Source organism: Scyliorhinus torazame, chromosome 9, assembly GCF_047496885.1.
Source record: "Scyliorhinus torazame isolate Kashiwa2021f chromosome 9, sScyTor2.1, whole genome shotgun sequence".
Taxonomy (NCBI): domain Eukaryota; kingdom Metazoa; phylum Chordata; class Chondrichthyes; order Carcharhiniformes; family Scyliorhinidae; genus Scyliorhinus; species Scyliorhinus torazame.
Genome location: NC_092715.1, coordinates 31,572,334 through 31,591,650, shown reverse-complemented (window position 1 = coordinate 31,591,650; position 19,317 = coordinate 31,572,334). Strand labels below are relative to the sequence as shown.

At 45.7% G+C, this 19,317-nt stretch overlaps 1 protein-coding gene across 1 annotated transcript in view; it reads right to left on the bottom strand.

Moving 5' to 3' along the window:
* Positions 1-19,317, bottom strand: part of galntl6 (polypeptide N-acetylgalactosaminyltransferase like 6) — a 1,697,721-nt gene that overhangs the window by 1,098,613 nt on the left and 579,791 nt on the right. Inside the window, exon 3 of the mRNA XM_072515756.1 lies at positions 648-756. Coding sequence (XP_072371857.1) covers positions 648-756 — 109 coding nt within the window. The remainder of the gene's footprint in view (positions 1-647; positions 757-19,317) is intronic.

The following is a 19,317-nucleotide window of genomic DNA, read 5'->3' as shown; positions in this document are numbered from 1 at the left end:
TCCCGGAGTCTGCACATCCTCCCGGAGTCTGCACATCCTCCCCGTGTCTGCGTGGGCTTCCTCTGGGTGCTCCGGTTTCCTCCCACAGTCCAAAGATGTGTAGGTTAGGTGGATTGGCCATGATAAAATTGCCCTTAGTGTCCAAAATTGCCCTTCATGTCCAAAATTGCCCTTAGTGTTGGGTGGGGTTACTGGGTTATGGGGCTAGGGTGGAGGTGTGGACCTTGGGTAGGGTGCTCTTTCGAAGAGCCGGTGCAGGCTCAATGGGCCGAATGGACTCCTCTGCACTGTAAATTCTATGAAATTCTATGAACCCAGGTCCCCATAAAACCCTCTGGGTTTCTGGATTATTAGTCCAGTGACAATTCCGCTGTGCCATTATCTCCCCAAGTGCGATTGTAATTTTTCTTCTGCAGTTGGCTTCCTAGCTATGCCCCTGGGTTTGACATTAACATTCATTGCTGGGAGATCTACACTATGTGAAAACTTATGCATGTCCTTCGTTTTGAAATGGACTCTATCCCACCATTAACCATTAGCAAACAAATTCAAATTGTTTTTTTTTTTGTTTGGAATTGTTGGACCCATAGGAATTATTGAGACAGTATAATGTAAAGTTTCAAACAACAATTCGCCACTCCCCATACCTGAACGCATCAGATCTTGCTGAATGATTTCATAGTTGTGCCAATCTTTTCTTTTCAGCCCATCTGTCCAGCCGTAGGAACGATCTTCATTGGGACCGAATGGGAACCTCTGAAAAAACAACATTTCAGTGGTTACAAGTTATTTTTATGCTGTTACTTCATCACACTTTCAACCAGATCAAAATTAAAATCAGTGGGTGAATTCTTTGCCGGGAGGGGGAATATTCCGTTCTGTTGGCAGCACACCCCACCCGTAGGTTTCGCGGCGGCGTTGGGTGGTCACAATGGGAGATCTCATTGGCCTGCAGCGGGAATGGAGAATCCCGGCAACGGCGCGTCACCGTGGAACACGCGGCTGGGGAGGCGGAGAATTCACTCCCATATTTTTTCCAGAGTTTGGTTACGAATCAAGGAGTATAACCACTACATGACTATGGGTGATTCCTGATTCTTTTTTGTCGTTTGTTTATGTTAACATGCGGGCTAATGTTCGGGGTTTGATGGGAGGATGGGATCGTTGTTATTGACATGGGGATTGACATTGCCTTCATTACTGATTATTGTTTATTGTTGGGTGCAAATTTGGGAGAAAATGTGGAAAAGGAGGAGTGTAAAATATATTTTTTCAAAAAAGAAGAAGAACCACTACATAAAGGGAGGGATTTTCCATTCCGGAGTCCAACTCCACCAGCAGAAAAACCAGATTGCTTCCCGCTGGTGCTAGGAGAGACGTCGACATGAACACTGGGCCGGCAGGGTGGGCACTGAGACTTGCGACTGGTTTGCCACCCACGGGAGCCCCGATTTTGCCCCGCCGCGGGATTCTCCGCCTGTTCGGGTTTCCCGATCTTAGCGATGGGGAACGGAGAATCCCGGCCCACATGTTTGTCAACTCAGAGAGATGAAACTGTCCTTTCTCACCCCCACCAGGGAGAGTTTGGGAGATTCATTAGAGACATCTGCAAGCTAGAGATTTGAAGCTATAATTCAGGCTGATGCTCCCAGTGCATTACTGAGGGAACGCTCCACGGCTGGAGCTCATGTTTGGATGGGATGTTAAATCAAAGCTCTGTCTCACCACTCAGGTGGATGTAAACCATCCCGTGGCATTATTTTCGAGGAGCGCAAGGGAGCTCATCCCAATGTCCTGGCCAATATTTATACTTCAACCAATATCACTAGCACAGATTATCTAGGCTTTATCTCATTGCTGCTTGTGGCACCTTTCTGTGTACAAATCCAACGGGGCGATGGTGGTGTAGTGGTAATGTCATTGGTGTAATAATCCAGGCGCCCAGGCTTATGCTCTGGGGGCGTGAGTTCAAATCCAACCACAGTGAAAAGAAAAAAATAAATGAAAATCGCTTGTTGTCACAAGTAGGCTTCAATTGAAGTTGCTGTGAAAAGCTCCTAGTCGCCACATTCCGGCACCTGTTTGGGGAGGCTGGTACGGGAATTGAATGTGCTGCTGGCCTGCCTTGGTCTGCTTTCAAAGCCAGTGACTTAGCCCTGTGCTAAACCAGCCCCAGTAGTTGGTGGAATGTAAATGTAAAGCTAGGCTCAGTCATGGTGTCCATGAGCATTATAATCAATTGTTGCAAAAACCCAGCTGATGCACTCAGGGAATAAAATCTGCCATCCTTAACTGGCCTGATCCACATGTTAATCCAGACGTTGTTGACTCCTAAGTGCCTTCTGCAATGGCCCAGCAAACCACTCAGTCCAAAGGCCAATTGGGATGGGCAACAAATGATGGCCGTGCCAGTGAACCCCATGAAAGGATCATGGGAAAATAAAATGGCTGCTGTGTTTTCTACATCACAGCAATGGCCACAATTTAGAAGTACTCCATTAAAAACACTTTGGAATGCCCTGAGATCATGAAATGTGCTATATAAATGCAAGTCTTTCCCTGGATACCAATCCAGGCTTTCAGAGGTATATGATACACACAACAGTAACCATTGCTCAATTATTTTGGCTGGATGTGACCTGGAAACATTTGAATACTTTACATATGAGTGGTTGAAGATTTGCTTTTCTGTTTACTGGGATCTGGGCAAGGCCAGTGTTTGCTGCCCCAGACTTGCTAGATCATTTCAGAGGGCAGTTAAGAGTCAATCACATTTCTGTGGGCCTGGAGTCACATGTAGGCCAGGCCAGATAAGGATGGAAGATGTCCTTCTCTCAATGATGATTAATGAACAGGAGTCATGGTTATCATATGAGACTAGCTTTATATTCCAGATTCTATTGATCAAGTTTGAATTTCACCAACTGCCATCGTGGGATTTGAACCCATGTCCCCAGAACATTGGCCTGGGCCTTTGGATTTCTAGCCCAGTGACTTTACCACTAATATCGTCTCCCCACATTGGAATAATGAATCATGGCCTGTGGCACTCAAACAAGTAGTTTCTTCTGCAATAATACACAAAAAAGGAACAGGTGTAAAACAATGTGGCACCACATCAATAGTCCATAGCTCACTATTTGCGATTTTGTGAATATGCATGGATACTTGGTTTAATCTTCATTTCTAAAGCAACAGGGTTGTCTGACTTTGGAAATCCCCGCCTCAGAAGGCGGTGGAGGCGGGGTCATTGAGCATTTCTAATGCGGAAATGACGAATGTGATATAAAATAGTTACTTTAGAGATACTAGTTAATGTAATGTAGAAATAAGCCACTTTGATTCTGGCAGTTAGGGACAAAGGGGTTTGAGACCGCATGGAAAAAGCAGGAAGAGGTGTGTCTATGAGAGTGATGCTGCATTGATAGGGGCCAGAGAAAGGGATTGGAAGTGAGCCAATCAGAATAGATCAAACAGGTCAGGAGGGACATAGGCTGACCTATGTCCATCGAGTATGTGAAACTTGATACCATTTGAATTGATTTTGCAGAGATCCCTTTGTCTCTTTGTTCAGTCGTTTTTCTGGAGCTTAAGAGGCTGGATGTCTCTTATGTTTCTGTAAGATGAATTAAGCTTGCAAGCTAAATAAATAACTTCTTTTTACGTGCGAATTCATCTCAACTTTTATTGAGGCCAGACTGACAGAGAAAGAAATTTGGGAATCAACATTTGGTGCCGAAACCCGGGATTTCTCAGGGCGATCCTGATCCAACTGCGAAATCAGAATTAGACTGATTATGAACAGGAGGATGGGGAACAAAGGGCCCTCAATGTAGAACTGGAAAACGACCGCGCATTGATTGTTCCCCTCTTCTTATCGTCTGATTAGTCTGGTCACTCGCGGTTGGCACAGAAAGACCGCCTCGACGAAATCACAGGTCAGTCTGGGGATTAGCATTTTAATTGATGGGATTTCATAGAGTTAATTCGGCTGGGGTAGGCTGTACTGTTGATGTAACATTTAAAATATAAATGGTTCAACTTTATTTGTGAGTTAATTCGGCTGGGGTAGGCTGTACTGTTGATGTAACATTTAAAATATAAATGGCTCAACTTTATTTGTGAGTTAATTCGGTTGGGTTACGTTATGCGAGGTAGATGTAACATTTGCAATTGAAAATGGTTCACCTCTATATGTCTGTGTGTTAAAAATATAGTTGATTAAGCTAAAATTTTCTCTTTGGACGGTAGTGGCGAAAAAACGCAGTTCCAAGGACTAGTTGAGATTATGGGAAATTCCTTGGATAGCACAAATGATCCAGGCATGCCACTGCAAATATTATGTGATAAGTATCCGGACAAAGCGAAGGACTTTAGAAAATTGTCAGCACAGTTAAGAACTAAAATGGGAGATGAATGGCCACTAGGGGGAACCAAAGACCTAGAAATGGTTAAGAAAATCCAGGGACAAATATGGAAAAAAAATCAAGGTATGAAAACTAAAGAATTAATTGGATTATGGAGGCAATATTGTCAAGAGGAAAAAGATAAGATTATGTTGTCCAGCTGGCAGGATAACGCCCTTAAAATGGGGATTTCAATTAGTGAACAGGGTAACCGAAAAACATTACAGATCTTGAAAAAGGAATGTGCATTTAAAAAAAGAGCAAATAGAGACAGGAAGGACCCGGGTCACACAAGAGGTGAACTACGTAGTTCAATGGCTGGCCTTGAATTGATAGAAGAAGAAAAATTCAATAATTCGGAAAAGTCAGTAAAAGTTCCGTCTGCACCCATAGTATGGTCTGCGCTCATTCCAGAACCACCAGAGTACAATAATATATACCCAGCCATTGCTCCCCAGATTTCAAATATGCCAGAAACTCAAGCCCTTTTGGGTGATAGTGTGGGTCCTGATTTGCCAACTTCACAACCGAAAGAGCAAAAGGAACTCTGTCCCACAAGCCCAGTTAGCTCTAGGACAAGATCTCGGACAGCGAGAGAGGGGCTTGACGCTCACCAGAAACAATTAAGCATATCACCTACGTCTCCCCAAACTAAGGAGAAATCACAAGATTTGGGAACAAAGAAAGCTGAAACAACTTCGGTTGAAGAGAAAGAACTCCCCCTAGTGACAGGGAGAGACGTTGAAGTCTTGGAACAACCAGGGGAAATAGCTAGAGTGCCCCTTTGGTGACATTCGGAGACAGTTACCGATGAGGAAGATGCGAAACCCCGACCCAGGGACTGCGGCAGCGAACCCCACGATAGACGTTTACTTCCCATGGACACCCAGTGAGATGATGGCTATTATGGCTACAATCCCAGATAGAAAAAAATCTCCTGCTGCCTTTGTGGATTCATTGAGAACTACCATCTCAATTTATCAAGCTGATTCAAGGGACCTCTGGGCCCTAGTCCAGCAGATTTTAACCCCAGCAGAGTACCGCAATTATCTTAACCACCTGAATTATGCTAGTCATGCCGCACTCCAGCAGGCCTATGCGTTAGACGATGATAGAAGGACACAGATCTTGAATGCGTTGAATAGCACATTTCAAAGGCCCATAAATCTTTCTGTTGTCTTAGACCTAAAACCTAAGAAGACTGAAGAGCCAGAGGAATTTCTGGAGCGTTTTAATGAAATCTACCGGGGGCAGTCAGGCAATTTGCTGTATCAAAATGGTCAGAATTCCCCTCAATACTGTGCTATGTTAATGCATTGCCTACCACCTTCTGTGGTTACTGCTGTGAAATGTAATAACATGAATTGGACAGAGAAAGACCCTTCCCAGATGGCAAGGGCAGTCAGATTTTACTGGAAGGAGGGTGTAGGCCAAGAAGGAGGCTCAGTTACAAAGGTTAAGACTGAGTATGTAATGAAAAAGGATGATCTGCGACCCCAACAAGCGGCAGAAATGGTAGTTTACCAGCAGGAGCCCCAATATAGTGACTTTGGGTGGGTGGATCAGCGAAGAGGAGGATACCAAACCCACCCAAAGGGACCCTCACCCCATTTTTATGGCCCACCGAACGAATCAACAGCTCTACAACCGCAGCCCCCTCTGAGGGGCCATTGGTCTACTGGAAGACGAGGCCGGGGCAGAAATAGAGGGAGCAATGCATGTTTTAATTGCGGCCATGTAGATCACTGGCAACAGGAATGCCCCTTTAAAAGACAGACAGTAGAAGGAGATTGTTCGACCCAAAGGAGAGGGTACCCACCAAGGGGAGGACAGATGAGATACACTGACTTCTCCCAGGAAAACCCTTTCCCAACACAGGATTGACTAGCTAATTTAGCCATAAGGACTCTCCAATCGGACAGGGAACCTATTATCTCTCTGCAGATAGGAGATCAACATCACTCATTTGTAATCGACACAGGGGCAGCTATGTCTTCTGTGCAATCAACACTTAAATTACCAATATCCGACCACACGCAGCAATTGTCAGGGTTCCAAGGACAGGTGTGTGAGTATCCTATTTCTGAACCTGTGACAGTCACTTACGAGAATACGTCTGCAGAGCATCAGTTTGTAGTGACTACTGGATTGGACTGTAACTTGTTGGCCCGGGATTTACTGTGTATCTTCCAGCTACAGCTAGAATGCGGAGATGAGGGGGTAACGGTTACATCATGGAGGATGAGACAACAGTGCTATATTTCTATCACCCCCCAGTGGTGGACGTTAGACGTTGAACAGTCACTGCATCACGTTACCCTGGCCTATGACAGAACTGGACGAAACAGGGAGTTGGAGGACAAATACCGGCCATTACTTGAGACCGAATGGCCAGTCAAGGTTACAGCCACAGTCATGGGAAAAGAAGGTACAGCCAATTTTGTTACAATATCACCACATTTATGGCCACAGTCAGCTTCGGTAAGCCCTCATATTACACGTCAGGTCCATGACCAGTACCATGCCAGGGATATGGGGCGAATGGTCAGGAGGGCAGTGGATCATTCAGATCCAACAGACTACGCACTTCAAGTCATGCCAGACGGCGCTACCATAAAATATTTTGAGGTTCCTGAAACGATTAACACTCGACTGCAGCATCACAGGGGACATGATGTGTTGGAATATGTCAATCCACAGGTCTGGGCGGAATACCCATCACAAGTGGGAAAGACAAATGTTACACCTATCAAGGTAATGATTAAGGATCATGCAAAGCTACCTTCCATTCGGCAATACCCCCTGAAATCTCAAGCTGCTCCATCAATAGATAAATTAATTCAAGAACTGTTGAAACAGGGTATTTTGGTCCCTTGCCAATCAGAATGCAATACCCCAATACTTGCTGTGCCTAAACCAGCCAAACCAGACCAGTACCGATTAGTACAGGATTTACGTTCAATTAATGCCATCGCACAGCCGTTACATGCTCTCGTCCCTAACCCTGCCCACATACTGGCTCAAATTCCAGCTCAAGCCCGGGTCTTCGCCGTAATTGACCTTCAGCACGCCTTCTTTGCCCTCCCACTTGCGACTGAAAGTCAATATTTGTTTGCCTTCACTTACAATGGACAGCAGTATACCTGGACCCGACTGCCACAGGGGTTCGTCAATTCACCTACACACTTCTCCAGATGTCTGCAGACCCAACTCCAGGCCTTGACATTGGAGCATGGTTCCACTCTAGTGCAGTATGTAGATGACATATTGGTGGCAAGTCCTGACGAGCCCAGTAATAGGGATGATGTGATCCAATTATTGAACCACCTATCCTCGTTGGGTTATGTTGTTTCACAAGCAAAGGTCTTGGTGGCTCAGAGAAAAGTTAAGTTCTTAGGAGTTTTACTTACAGCCACAGAAAGAAGTCTCGAACCCAGTAGGATTGAACCAATATGCCAATTCCCCGCCCCTACAATAGCCAAGGAGGTTCGTCATTGGCTGGGTATGGTGAATTATTGTCGGCAGTGGATACCAAACATCGCTGTCTATACAAAGCTGCTGACGCCTTACACGAGTAAAGAGGGAAACTTTATTCTCACCACCGAGGCACTCGAGGACTTCCGTTGCCTGAAGCAGGCCTTGCTACAAGCACCGGCCCTTGGTAGGCCCCTATACGACCGACCATTCCAGATATACTGTACTGTTCTGGAAGGATGTTCAACAGCGGTACTCACCCAGCAACATGGGGACAAGCACCGGCCCGTAGCATATTACTCTTCCAAACTCGACCCAGTGGCGTTGGGCCACCCTGTTTGCACCCAGATCTTGGCAGCGATATACAATAGTTTGCAGGCTGCTGCCAACATCACTCTCCAACAGGATATTACGGTGTATAGCTCCCACTCGGTAATCGCACTATTGGGGCAACTGCAGACTCAGCATCTTACCGCAGCTCGTCAGAATAGGTATGAGATATACCTTTTGAACAATCCACGTCTGACATTTAAATATTGTACCACTATCAATCCAGCCTGTTTTCTTAGCGGTCCCCCTGTCCATGAGGACGCGCCTGGTCACGACTGTTTAGCCTTGATTCAGGAAACTACAACAATAAGGGATGATCTGAGTGATATTCCGTTAGAACAACCTGACATGATTATGTATGTTGATGGCAGTGCATTAGTAAGCCCCACTGGCCGGAGACTGTCCAGTTATGCAATCATAGATCAGGATGGTCTGATTTTAGAAGCGGCAGCTTTCCAGACCCCTTACTCAGCACAACAAGCCGAACTTTTTGCCCTCACCCGTGCATGTATACTTGGGGGAGATCGCCGGGTAAATATCTACACTGACTCCCGATATGCTTTTGGGGTAGTTCATGACTTCGGACAACTCTGGAAGAATAGGGGATTCCTTACCTCGGCAGGCACAGAAATATCCAACCGGGGTTTAGTTAATGACCTACTGCAGGCCCTCCTTCTGCCAGCGCAGATTTCCGTTATTAAATGCGCTGCCCACACGAATGGTACAACCCCAGTTGACGTTGGTAATGAACGAGCAGATCGTGCAGCGCGCACAGCCGCACAAATTCAGCAAGTGATGGTGCCTAAAATGTTAAGTCAGACTAAACGATCTACTATAAATATGTCTGCTTCTGACAAGTCAATGCCAACCATCCAAGACGTCATAAGGTTACAGGAGGACGCTCCTGAGAGTGATAAACAAATGTGGAAATGGTTAGGTTGTACATATGATTCTGTTTCCTCTTTATGGACCACGCCTGCACATCAGACTTGTATGTCTGATGTGCTGGCTTTATGGGTCATTGAATGTGTACACTTTGCAACTCATTGTGGGGCTCGAGGGACTAGTGATTTGTTGCTGGACACTTGGTGGCACCCTAAAATGCAGGGGTTGGCCCAAAGTATCAGTAATCGGTGTTTGATTTGTCAGCAATATAACACCGGAAAAGGTATCCCTTGTGGGAAGGGGCAAACCCCGTTGCCCAGTGGTCCCTTTGAGACGCTCCAAATGGATTACATTGAGTTGGAAAGGTGTCAATGTTACAAATATGTTTTGGTCATTGTGGGTGTGTTCAGCAGATGGGTCGAGGCGTATCCGACTATCGATAATAAAGCTGCTACTGTGGTTAAAGTCTTGATGAGGGAAATCATTCCCCGGTACGGTATACCAGCTCAGTTAAGTTCTGATAATGGGCCTCATTTTATTGGACAAATTAACAAGGAGTTTTGCTCCCAGTTGGGCATACGCCAGCAGTTACACTGTGCTTACAGACCGCAGGCGGCCGGGTTGGTTGAGAGACACAATCAGACCCTCAAAACTAAATTGGCTAAATTAAGAGCAGACACGGGACTGACATGGCTTAAGTTGCTCCCCGTTGCCCTCTTCCAGCTGCGGGTTACACCTGCGGGACCAGCCCGGCTCTCTCCCGCCGAGATTCTTTATGGCAGGCCTCTTAGAACTCCTTGGAGCCTGCAGGTTCCCAGGCGGTTCAGTTTCATCAGATGACTGAAGAAATGACCACCTATGTTCTAGCCCTTACGCAAGTGCTCAAGGAACTCCATGGCCAAGTCCGCGCGGCTCACCAGCCATTGCCCCCAGTACCTAGCTCACTTTCAGTCCAGCCCGGTAGCTATGTCATGGTCAAAAATTGGACTAGGAAGGGGTCGGAGCCGCGATGGGACGGGCCCTTCCAAGTTCTCCTTACCACCCCCACAGCAGTTAAAGTGGAGGGGCGAAGTGCTTGGGTCCACCTACATCACTGCAAATTGAGTCCATCTCCACTACTGTAAAAGGTCGGATACTAACCTGCCCCCCTTCTCCAGTGCTATTTTACAGGTGTGGAGCATGATGGAGTGGCTACGCATCGTCTGTCTGATATTTGGCCTCACTTCGCTTGGCGTGTTATTGGCGATGGACATGGAAAAGGGGAATATTATGTATCTGTGTAGCCCCAACCAATCTACAAGGATACATCACCTATGCAAAGGTGATGTTCTTCGCTGCCCCCATATACGAGGACATGGTATCGACTCATGGAAGGTCATCAAAGTTAAGGAGAATGCAGGAGTCATGAAGCAGTTGCACCGGTCCCGGCGATGGGAAGGGAACATTATATGGACATTGCCTTGTTTTTGGAATACATGTAAATTTGATTTTGGATGTGTTAAGAGTGGTACAATAAAGGTAAAATCAGGCTGTCAGAAGAGTGTAGGAAGAGGCTATGAGAAAGAGAAAGGGACTAGAGAGAGGACGGGGCGTATGAGAAGGGAAGTACAGCTGGAACGTAGGTTACGGGGAGATACACTTAAGTTAATTAAAGGCCAAACTGAGGAAAACCCGGGTAGTATGAATCTCTTCTACCAGATTTACCACCGTCTGTATGGCCAGGGACGGGTTGTCTGCTACCCAAACGCCGCAGCGGTGTCTAGGTTATTTTCTGTTTCACCGCTTTGGGGCACTCCCCAAACGGTGGTTCATTGTCAGCATTCCGAACCATTGCCCGATCAGGTCACTCTTCCTTACGATCCGGGTTCAGCACCACTGGCTATTTGCCTTCCCCTTCCTCGGGATAATTCCCATTCACAGTACGATAGGCTGTGACGGTGGAGGGCGTACATACCTAGCCACTTCACTCCCAATAGGGATTCCCGGTCGTACGAGAATTGCTTCAGCAGTGAAGGATATGGCTGTTTGCTGGTAGAGGTGGACACAAATATAACATGTCTGTTTCCCACCTGTACGGACAGGAGGTGCCATATCACCCAGGCGTCTGGCCAATGCGTTTGTTACAACACCACTTGCGTTCCATTGAACGCCAGCCTCCAGCTCCTCTGTGGCTGGGCGAATGTCTCTCATGTCACTGTTGGGACTAGGGCTTTCCGCATTGCTGGGCGGCCCGAATGGGCATTTCAAAGTTGGATAAACTGGGCTACTGGGAGATCCTTTCACAACCGATATGCTGATTGTGATGCTAGTCTCTACACGGAACAAGGATACTACTTTTTATTTAATGGTACAGCGACCAACGTTTTGTCACCCCCATTTCCCCGCCGAATTGCGATAGGGACTCTAGTCCCTACCACAGTCCCCTGCCCTTCGGCGTGGAACCTGCATAATCAGTTAGCACGCCGGGCAGTCTCTGCTGAATTTTGCGAGAACTGGAAAAAACCTCAGGTTCTTGCACCCAACCGGGGCCACTCAGCCGGGTGGGGCATTCTGAGCGTATTGACACTGGGAGGTGTGGGGGGTTCCTTGGCTGTCAGTGATCGGAATTATTTTATTTGCGGCCTTACCATCTTGGGAAATGAAACCTTGGGAGCCCTCGGGGCAATAACTAAGGAGTTGTCTCAGCTACGGTTGTTTGCAATGCAGAACCGGTATGCTCTTGACTATCTTCTGGCCCGTGAGGGTGGGGTATGCGCCATAGTACAGGGCAAGTGTATCATGGGAGTTCAGGACTTGACCGCTAACATCACTAAATTTATGGATCGCATACGGGATCACTTGGACGGGATGCAGGATCCTGGCTCTTGGGGTAACTGGGGATTTGGAGGATGGAAGGACTGGTTGATAAATATGGCCATGTATCTAGTGGTAGCTATCGGCTGCATCTTTGTGGGCCTGGCCATCCTTAAATGTGTTATGGGTAGAATGCGGGGTGCACTGGATCAGATCACCGCCCCAATCACCGAAAAAAAAAATTTAACTGTTAAAATCCATGAGGGTGAGGCAGATGAAGGGGGGCTAAGACAGGAATTGGAAATGCAGCGACGGATCTATTTAGATGAGGAACCGTAGCTATGGATTGGATAGTTCGGTTATCATGGAATGATAAAAGGAGGGAATGACGAATGTGATATAAAATAGTTACTTTAGAGATACTAAAGTAGAAATAAGCCACTTTGATTCTGGCAGTTAGGGACAAAGGGGTTTGAGACCGCATGGAAAAAGCAGGAAGAGGTGTGTCTATGAGAGTGATGCTGCATTGATAGGGGCCAGAGAAAGGGATTGGAAGTGAGCCAATCAGAATAGATCAAACAGGTCAGGAGGGACATAGGCTGACCTATGTCCGTCGAGTATGTGAAACTTGATACCATTTGAATTGATTTTGCAGAGATCCCTTTGTCTCTTTGTTCAGTCGTTTTTCTGGAGCTTAAGAGGCTGAATGTCTCTTATGTTTCTGTAAGATGAATTAAGCTTGCAAGCTAAATAAATAACTTCTTTTTACGTGCGAATTCATCTCAACTTTTATTGAGGCCAGACTGACAGAGAAAGAAATTTGGGAATCAACAGAAATAAATAAGATCCCTGTTAGGCGAGGAAATCAAAAGTTATTGGGGGAAGCTGGGAGTGTGGAATGAGAAACACAGGGTGGAATTTTCCGACAAATGTGTCAGGTTCTGACTGAAAACCCGTCTGTTTCTCCCACGGATCAATAAAAAAGCATGGGGGGGGTGTTTTGCGCCGTTACTCTGGCAGAGCCGGGCTTACTGAGCGGGCAAGACTGGCTCTACAGAGGTCGGACAGGCGTCCCGATCTCAAAGGCCCACCGCCATAGCCAACACTGGGACTTCAGTGCCCCCCCCCAACATCGTCGCCACCCCCACATACACCTCTCTCTCAGTCGTGAACCTGATTACGCCAGTGGGGAGAGTCTGGGAACATTGCGTTGTGAGTTCTGGCCAGGGCAAATCCCATGAAGGAGAGTTAGCGGCCATTACAAGATTTTGCCCACGGAGAAGGGACCCTAAATATTGTGGCCCTGAACGGATCAAACATGAGCTTAACGAATGGTGGAGAAGACTCGAGGGGCAAATGGCCTGCTGCTACTGTTCTCATTTTGAATGTTTGCATGTTCGTAAGTCATGCTGATTATACTTTTCTCTGGATGGACAAACTGAAAGATGAAAACATCAATGCTAATGTATAAAAATATGTTTGTCTTTAAGTCCCCTTTGAAGCCAGCGGTAAAGAAAGTCAGCATGTTAGGAAGCATTTCTTCATGCAAAGTGTGATAGAGGTTTGGAACTCACTCCCACAAACAGCAGGTGAAGCTAGGCCAGTTGTTAATTCTAAATCTGAGATAGATAGATTTTTGTTAAGCAAAGTTACTAAGGGATTTTTTTTTGACACAGAGAGTGGTGAGTGCCAGGAATGTGTTGCCAGGGGAGGTTGTGATACGTTAATGGCGTTCAAAAGGCATCTCGACAAATACATGGATAGGATGGGTAGAGAGGGATCTGGCACTGGGAAGTGCTGAGGGTTTTGGCCAAGGGTGGTATCATGACTGGTACTGGCTTGGAGGGCCGAAGGGCCTGTTCCTGTGCTGTATTGTTCTTTGTTTTTTGATGTGGGCCAAAGGTAGGTATATGGAGTTAGGCCAAAGATCGGCCATGATCTCATTGAATGGCGGGACAGGCTCAAGGAGCTGAATGGCCTGCTCCTGTTCCTATGTGTGTAAACCGGCATGTTGGTTCGCTGTTGCCCATTGCCCAAGACCAATTTTACTGCCATAATATTGAACTTTGCAATATCAACTGACCTTGTTACCAAGTTGGAGAGTTTTGCAAAAGGCAGCAGCAGGTAAAGACATGACACTAATATTGTACTTGCAGGATAAACAAATGAAAATGCTGAAGCACATGGGTTGATCGCAATAATCAACAAGAGGTTTATTGGATGGTTGTGAACTGTATAACATGGGCTGGTTTAGCACAGTGGGATAAACAGCTGGCTTGTAATGCAGAACAAGGCCAGCAGCGCAGGTTCAATTCCCGTACCAGCCTCCCCGAACAGGCGGCGGAATATGGCGACTAGGGGCTTTTCACAGTAACTTCATTGAAGCCTACTTGTGACAATGAGCGATTATTATTATTACAATGGCTTAGTTGAAACTGACTGAAAGCCCGCGCAGTAGCCGATGATGTCACGAATATCATGTGATTAAACTCTTAAAGTGACCACGCAACAACACAACAACAACCTACACATATAGCAACCGACCACTTCACAAGAGTGATTAGGGTGGGAGATGCAGTAGGGGTTACTGGGAGCTGTAGTTAAGATGAATTGTTGGCGCAGTTGTTCGCATTGCTGCCTCATGGCACCACGGTCCCAGGTGCGATCCCGGCCCTGGGTCACTGGCCATGCGGAGTTTGCACATTCTCCCCGTGTTTGCGTGGGTTTCGCCCCCACAGTCCAAAGATGTGCAGGGGAGGTGGATTGTCCACGCTAAATTGCCCCTTAATTGGAAAAAAAATGAATTGGGTACTCTAAATTTATTTTTAAAATGATGGATTGTTGGGAGATTGTTAAGGTAGTCTTAGTATTCATCAAACCGGCAGGGTATCCAAGTTGAAATGTCTGATGCTTGTAACTCTCCATGTAAAAGTAGAATAATGATAAATCTCATTCTCAGCCTTGTTCTCCAGAGACAGTCCCACAGAAATAGACATGAGATGAGATAAGAAACCAAAATATATATTGATTCATAGTTCGTAAACCTTCCCTCCTCCGATAATATTTCCTCAGCACAAAAGTGGTTGCAGTGAAAAATACAGCACAGAAGGAGGGCATTCAGCCCATTAAACCCATGCTGCCCCCTTGAAAAAGCTATCCAATTAGTCTCAAACTCCCCTCTATCCCCCATATGTTACTCCTTCAAGGGCATATCTAAATTTATGTTGACAGCTACCATTGAGTCTGCCACTTTGGTTGCCATTGGAAACAATTTCTCCCTATCTACGAAACCCCATTATGGAATCACTGAAACTCACATGCCGAAGAATTTCATTCTGTCATGCCTGCTGCTATCTTCATCCTACTGGATGGAGCATTAAACAGGAAACCATTGGAGCTTGTTAACAAATGCAATGTAATCATTGTAGTGAACTTTAATCTTTATATGGACTGCAACAAACAAATTGGCGAGAGTGATCTGGAATATGAGATTGTAGAATGTTTTTGTGACAGTTTCTTGGAGCAATATGTTGTAGAGCCGCCCAGTGATAAAGCTATCTTAGATTTAGTATTGTGACAATGAAGCAGGGCTAATCAGTAATGTCATTGTAAAAGATTCACTGAAAAGTAGCGATCATAATACCATTATGAAATTCTTTAAGAAAGGGTGGCACAGTAGCACAGTGGGGACGGCACGGTAGCACAGTACGGCGGCACGGCAGCACAGTGGGTAGCACTGTTGCTTCACAGTGCTAGGGTCCCAGTTTTGATTCCCGGCTTGGGTCACTGTCTGTGCGGAGTCTGCATGTCCTCCCCATGTCTGCGTGGGTTTCCTCCCACAAGCCCCGAAAGACGTGCTGTTAGGTGAATTGGACATTCTGATTTCTCCCTCTGTGTACCCGAACAGGCGCCAGAGTGCGGCGACTAGGGGCTTTTCACTTTACTTCATTGCAGTGTTGATGTCAGCCCACTTGTGACAATAAAGATTATTAAATTAAATCAAGGATATATTTTCATTGGAGGCGGTACAGCGAAGGTTAACTAAATTGGTCCCTGAGGTGAGGGGGATTATCCTATGATGAGGGACTGAGTAAATTGATCTTATAGTCTCTCGAGTTTAGAAGAAAGAGAAGCAATTTCATTGAAACATGTAAGATTCTGAACGGGCTTGATAGGGTGGACACTAAGAGATTATTTCCATTGGTCGAGAAGTCCAAAACAGGGGGGGTTATGATATTTCATTAAGAGAGAATATGCTAATTAATCAGTCATCAGGATGGAAACCATGTGACTTGCAGACATTGTGCCAAATTGTATTCAGTTTAGCGAGCAGCATGTGGTGTAAAAGAATTAACAATAGCTGTTGATCTTTATCATCAACCTGTCTGTTGAGCAATTCTATAGCAGCCTGCTTCGCTCCTATTTCGTACATTTGTATGTATATTCGTAGGTACACCTTCAAATAAACCAAATTTACATTTAGTTTACCCATCCAGTGTGACATTGGTAAGCTTGTATTAAGCAAACACAGAAATACAACAATGGCGGGTTAAGGGACTGATGATTTAGGACTGAGGTGAAGAGAAATTACTTCATTCAATGTGAATCTTTGGAATTCTCTACCTCGGAGCAGTTGTGGATGCTCCATTGTTGAAAACATTTAAAGTCGGGATAGACAAATTTTTGGTCTCTCGGGGAATCATGAAAACGGGCAGGAAAGTGAAACCCAAGATCAGGGATGATTGTATCGAATGGTGGAGCAGGCTCAATGACCCATGCGTTTTGCCCCTGCTCTTACTTCCTGGGATGGATTCTCCGGTCTCCCAGCCACGTGTTTCTCAGCGGCACGCCGTTCCCTGGCAGTGGGATTCATTACTCCCACCGCTTGTCAATGGGCTTTCCCTTTGAAGTCGTCCCACGTCGCTGGGAAACCCACGAGCGGGGATGTGCTGTGGGCGAGAGCAAATGTTGGAGAATCCCATGCCTTGTATTCTCTGCATTCAAACTATCTACTTTCCCATATGCTCTCAAAATTATTCTTCCTCAAGTGCTTATGTGATTTCTTCTTTAATTGTGTGATTGATTTGGTTTCAATAGCTACTCACAGTAATGCATTTTATATTTCAATAAGCCTTTGCCTGAAAACAAAAATCCTTCTAACCTTCCTCTTTATGCTTTTGTACTAATCTCAAGCTTATCCTCCATTTCTCCCAATTCACCAATCAGGGGAGTAATCCTTCACTCATTTACTGTCTCATATCGTTCCATATTTTTGAACATTTCTGGCAGATTACCTCCTTTAACCTTCTTTGTTCGGCGGGATTTAACTTCTAAGTCTCATTTATAGCCAGCCCCTTAAGGATGAGAACATCTGTTGGATTTTGGTACGCGCAGTTCCTTCTGTGCTATAGCACCAATCTTGCACTGATCAAAAGTGGCCTTAGTCCCTCACACAAGTATATCTCTCACCTTTGGATCACCCTCGGGTATTTACCCGATTTCTAGAAATTTGGACTGCTACTTCAGTCCGTGAGCTTCTAGTGCAGCGAAGATGGATAAATGTTACACGTCCACAATGAATTTGCAACAAGTTTTGTCAGAATGCCTCCTTCTCATGTGAGGATTGATTTTCAGTTTTGCGTGGGGATGAGAGTGAGGGAAGGCACAAACTGAAATTAGCCCTTCAGAATGACAGATCCGTGTCCTAGTACATCAGGGACGAGCTGCTATTTTCAGACCAAGAGCGGGAAGTAGCTGGAAACCTGAACACAGGTTGAAAGCTCCATCCGTAATTCCAATGTTACTTTACAGAAGGCAGCAAGAGCGATCAAGGGTTACGAGGATAAGGCAGGAATGTGGAGTTGAGGTTAATCCCATCAGATCAGTCATGATCTCATTGAATGACGGAGCAGACTGATTGGGCCAAATGGCCTACTTCTGCTTCTATATCTTCTGGTCCTATGGTCCAGCATGCTGCAAAATAAATGCATTGGAATTGTTTTTTAAAAAATTTAGAGTACCCAATTATTTCTTCCCAATTAAGCATGGCCAATTCACCTGTACATCTTTTTGGATTGGGGGTAAGACCCATGCAGACATGAGGAGAATGTGCAAACTCCACACAGACAGTGACTGGGGCCGGGATTGAACCTGAGTCCTCAACGCTGTAAGGCAGCAGTGCTAACCACTGCACCACCGTGTTGCCCCTCATTTGGAATTGTTGTTTGCATTTTCCACAGGCACTGTTAGGAGTCCATTTGTTATCTTTGGTGAGTTGTCTAAAACCTTTGTTTCATTTACATTTCTTTTGAGTTGCATTCAGTATGTCAGCCTTGGATCAATGGGAGCGCTCTGAGTCACAGATAGATTCATAGAATCATAGAGTCAGAGGGTTATGGATTCAAGCTCTGCGAGACTCGGGTGGCCACCTCTGGGCTGGTTTCGTCACATGGCCTCCTCCCTCCAATCACCTGGCCACTGCACTTCCCCCCTGTTGGTCAACGATCATGTCTATTCTCATGGTGCAATGCCTTCTCCACCAATTGCAAAATTAACAGATTCTTCACTGGCCAATTAGATGGCTGACGGGTTAAATTAACTTTCCCTATCACCGGCATGGTCACACAGTGGTCTGTACTGCTGCCTCACAGCACCAGGGACCTGAGTTAACTATCTGTGTGAAGTTTGCATGTTCTCCCCGTGACTATGTGGTTTCCTCCGGTTTTCTCCCACAGTCCAAGGATGTGCAGGGTAGGTGAATAGGCCATGCTAAAATTGCCCATCAGTATCTAATGATATGCAGGTTAGACGGGGTTACAGGGATAGGGGGAGTGGGCCTATGGAGGGTGTTCTTTCAGAGGATCCTTGCAGACTCAATAGGCCGAATGGCCTCCTTCTGCACTATATGGATTCTACGATTCCAAGTTTATCTAACTCATAAGCAAAAGTGTGGAAAAATTGTATTTTTAATCCCTCTATAATTTCACTCCCAGGGGTTCCTACTGGGGTCTTGAGCACATAACATAAGCTGAGACTCCTGATGCAGGAAGGAAGGATTGCTAGTGGAGGAGACGTTAAACCGAGACCTCATCTGGCCTCGTGAGTGAATCTACAAGATCTGTCATGTCTACGTGAAAAGAAGAACAGGGACGTTCTCTCCCGCATTTTGAGTAACACTTATCCCCTCAACAACCCATCAAGAAAGATCAATTATCCCATTGCTGTGGGTGCTTGAAAATTGACGGCCACATTTTTCAACATTATACCAATGTGTACACTTCAAAAATACTTAATTGGCTGTATAGTACCATGGGATATTGCGAGGATGTAAAAGCACTTTATAAATCTGTCTCAGTGCATTTCATTACTTTTTTTTTCTGTTTCGGATTGTGTGCTGGTGTTTTTTTAGATAGTGGAATGTTATTCAGTG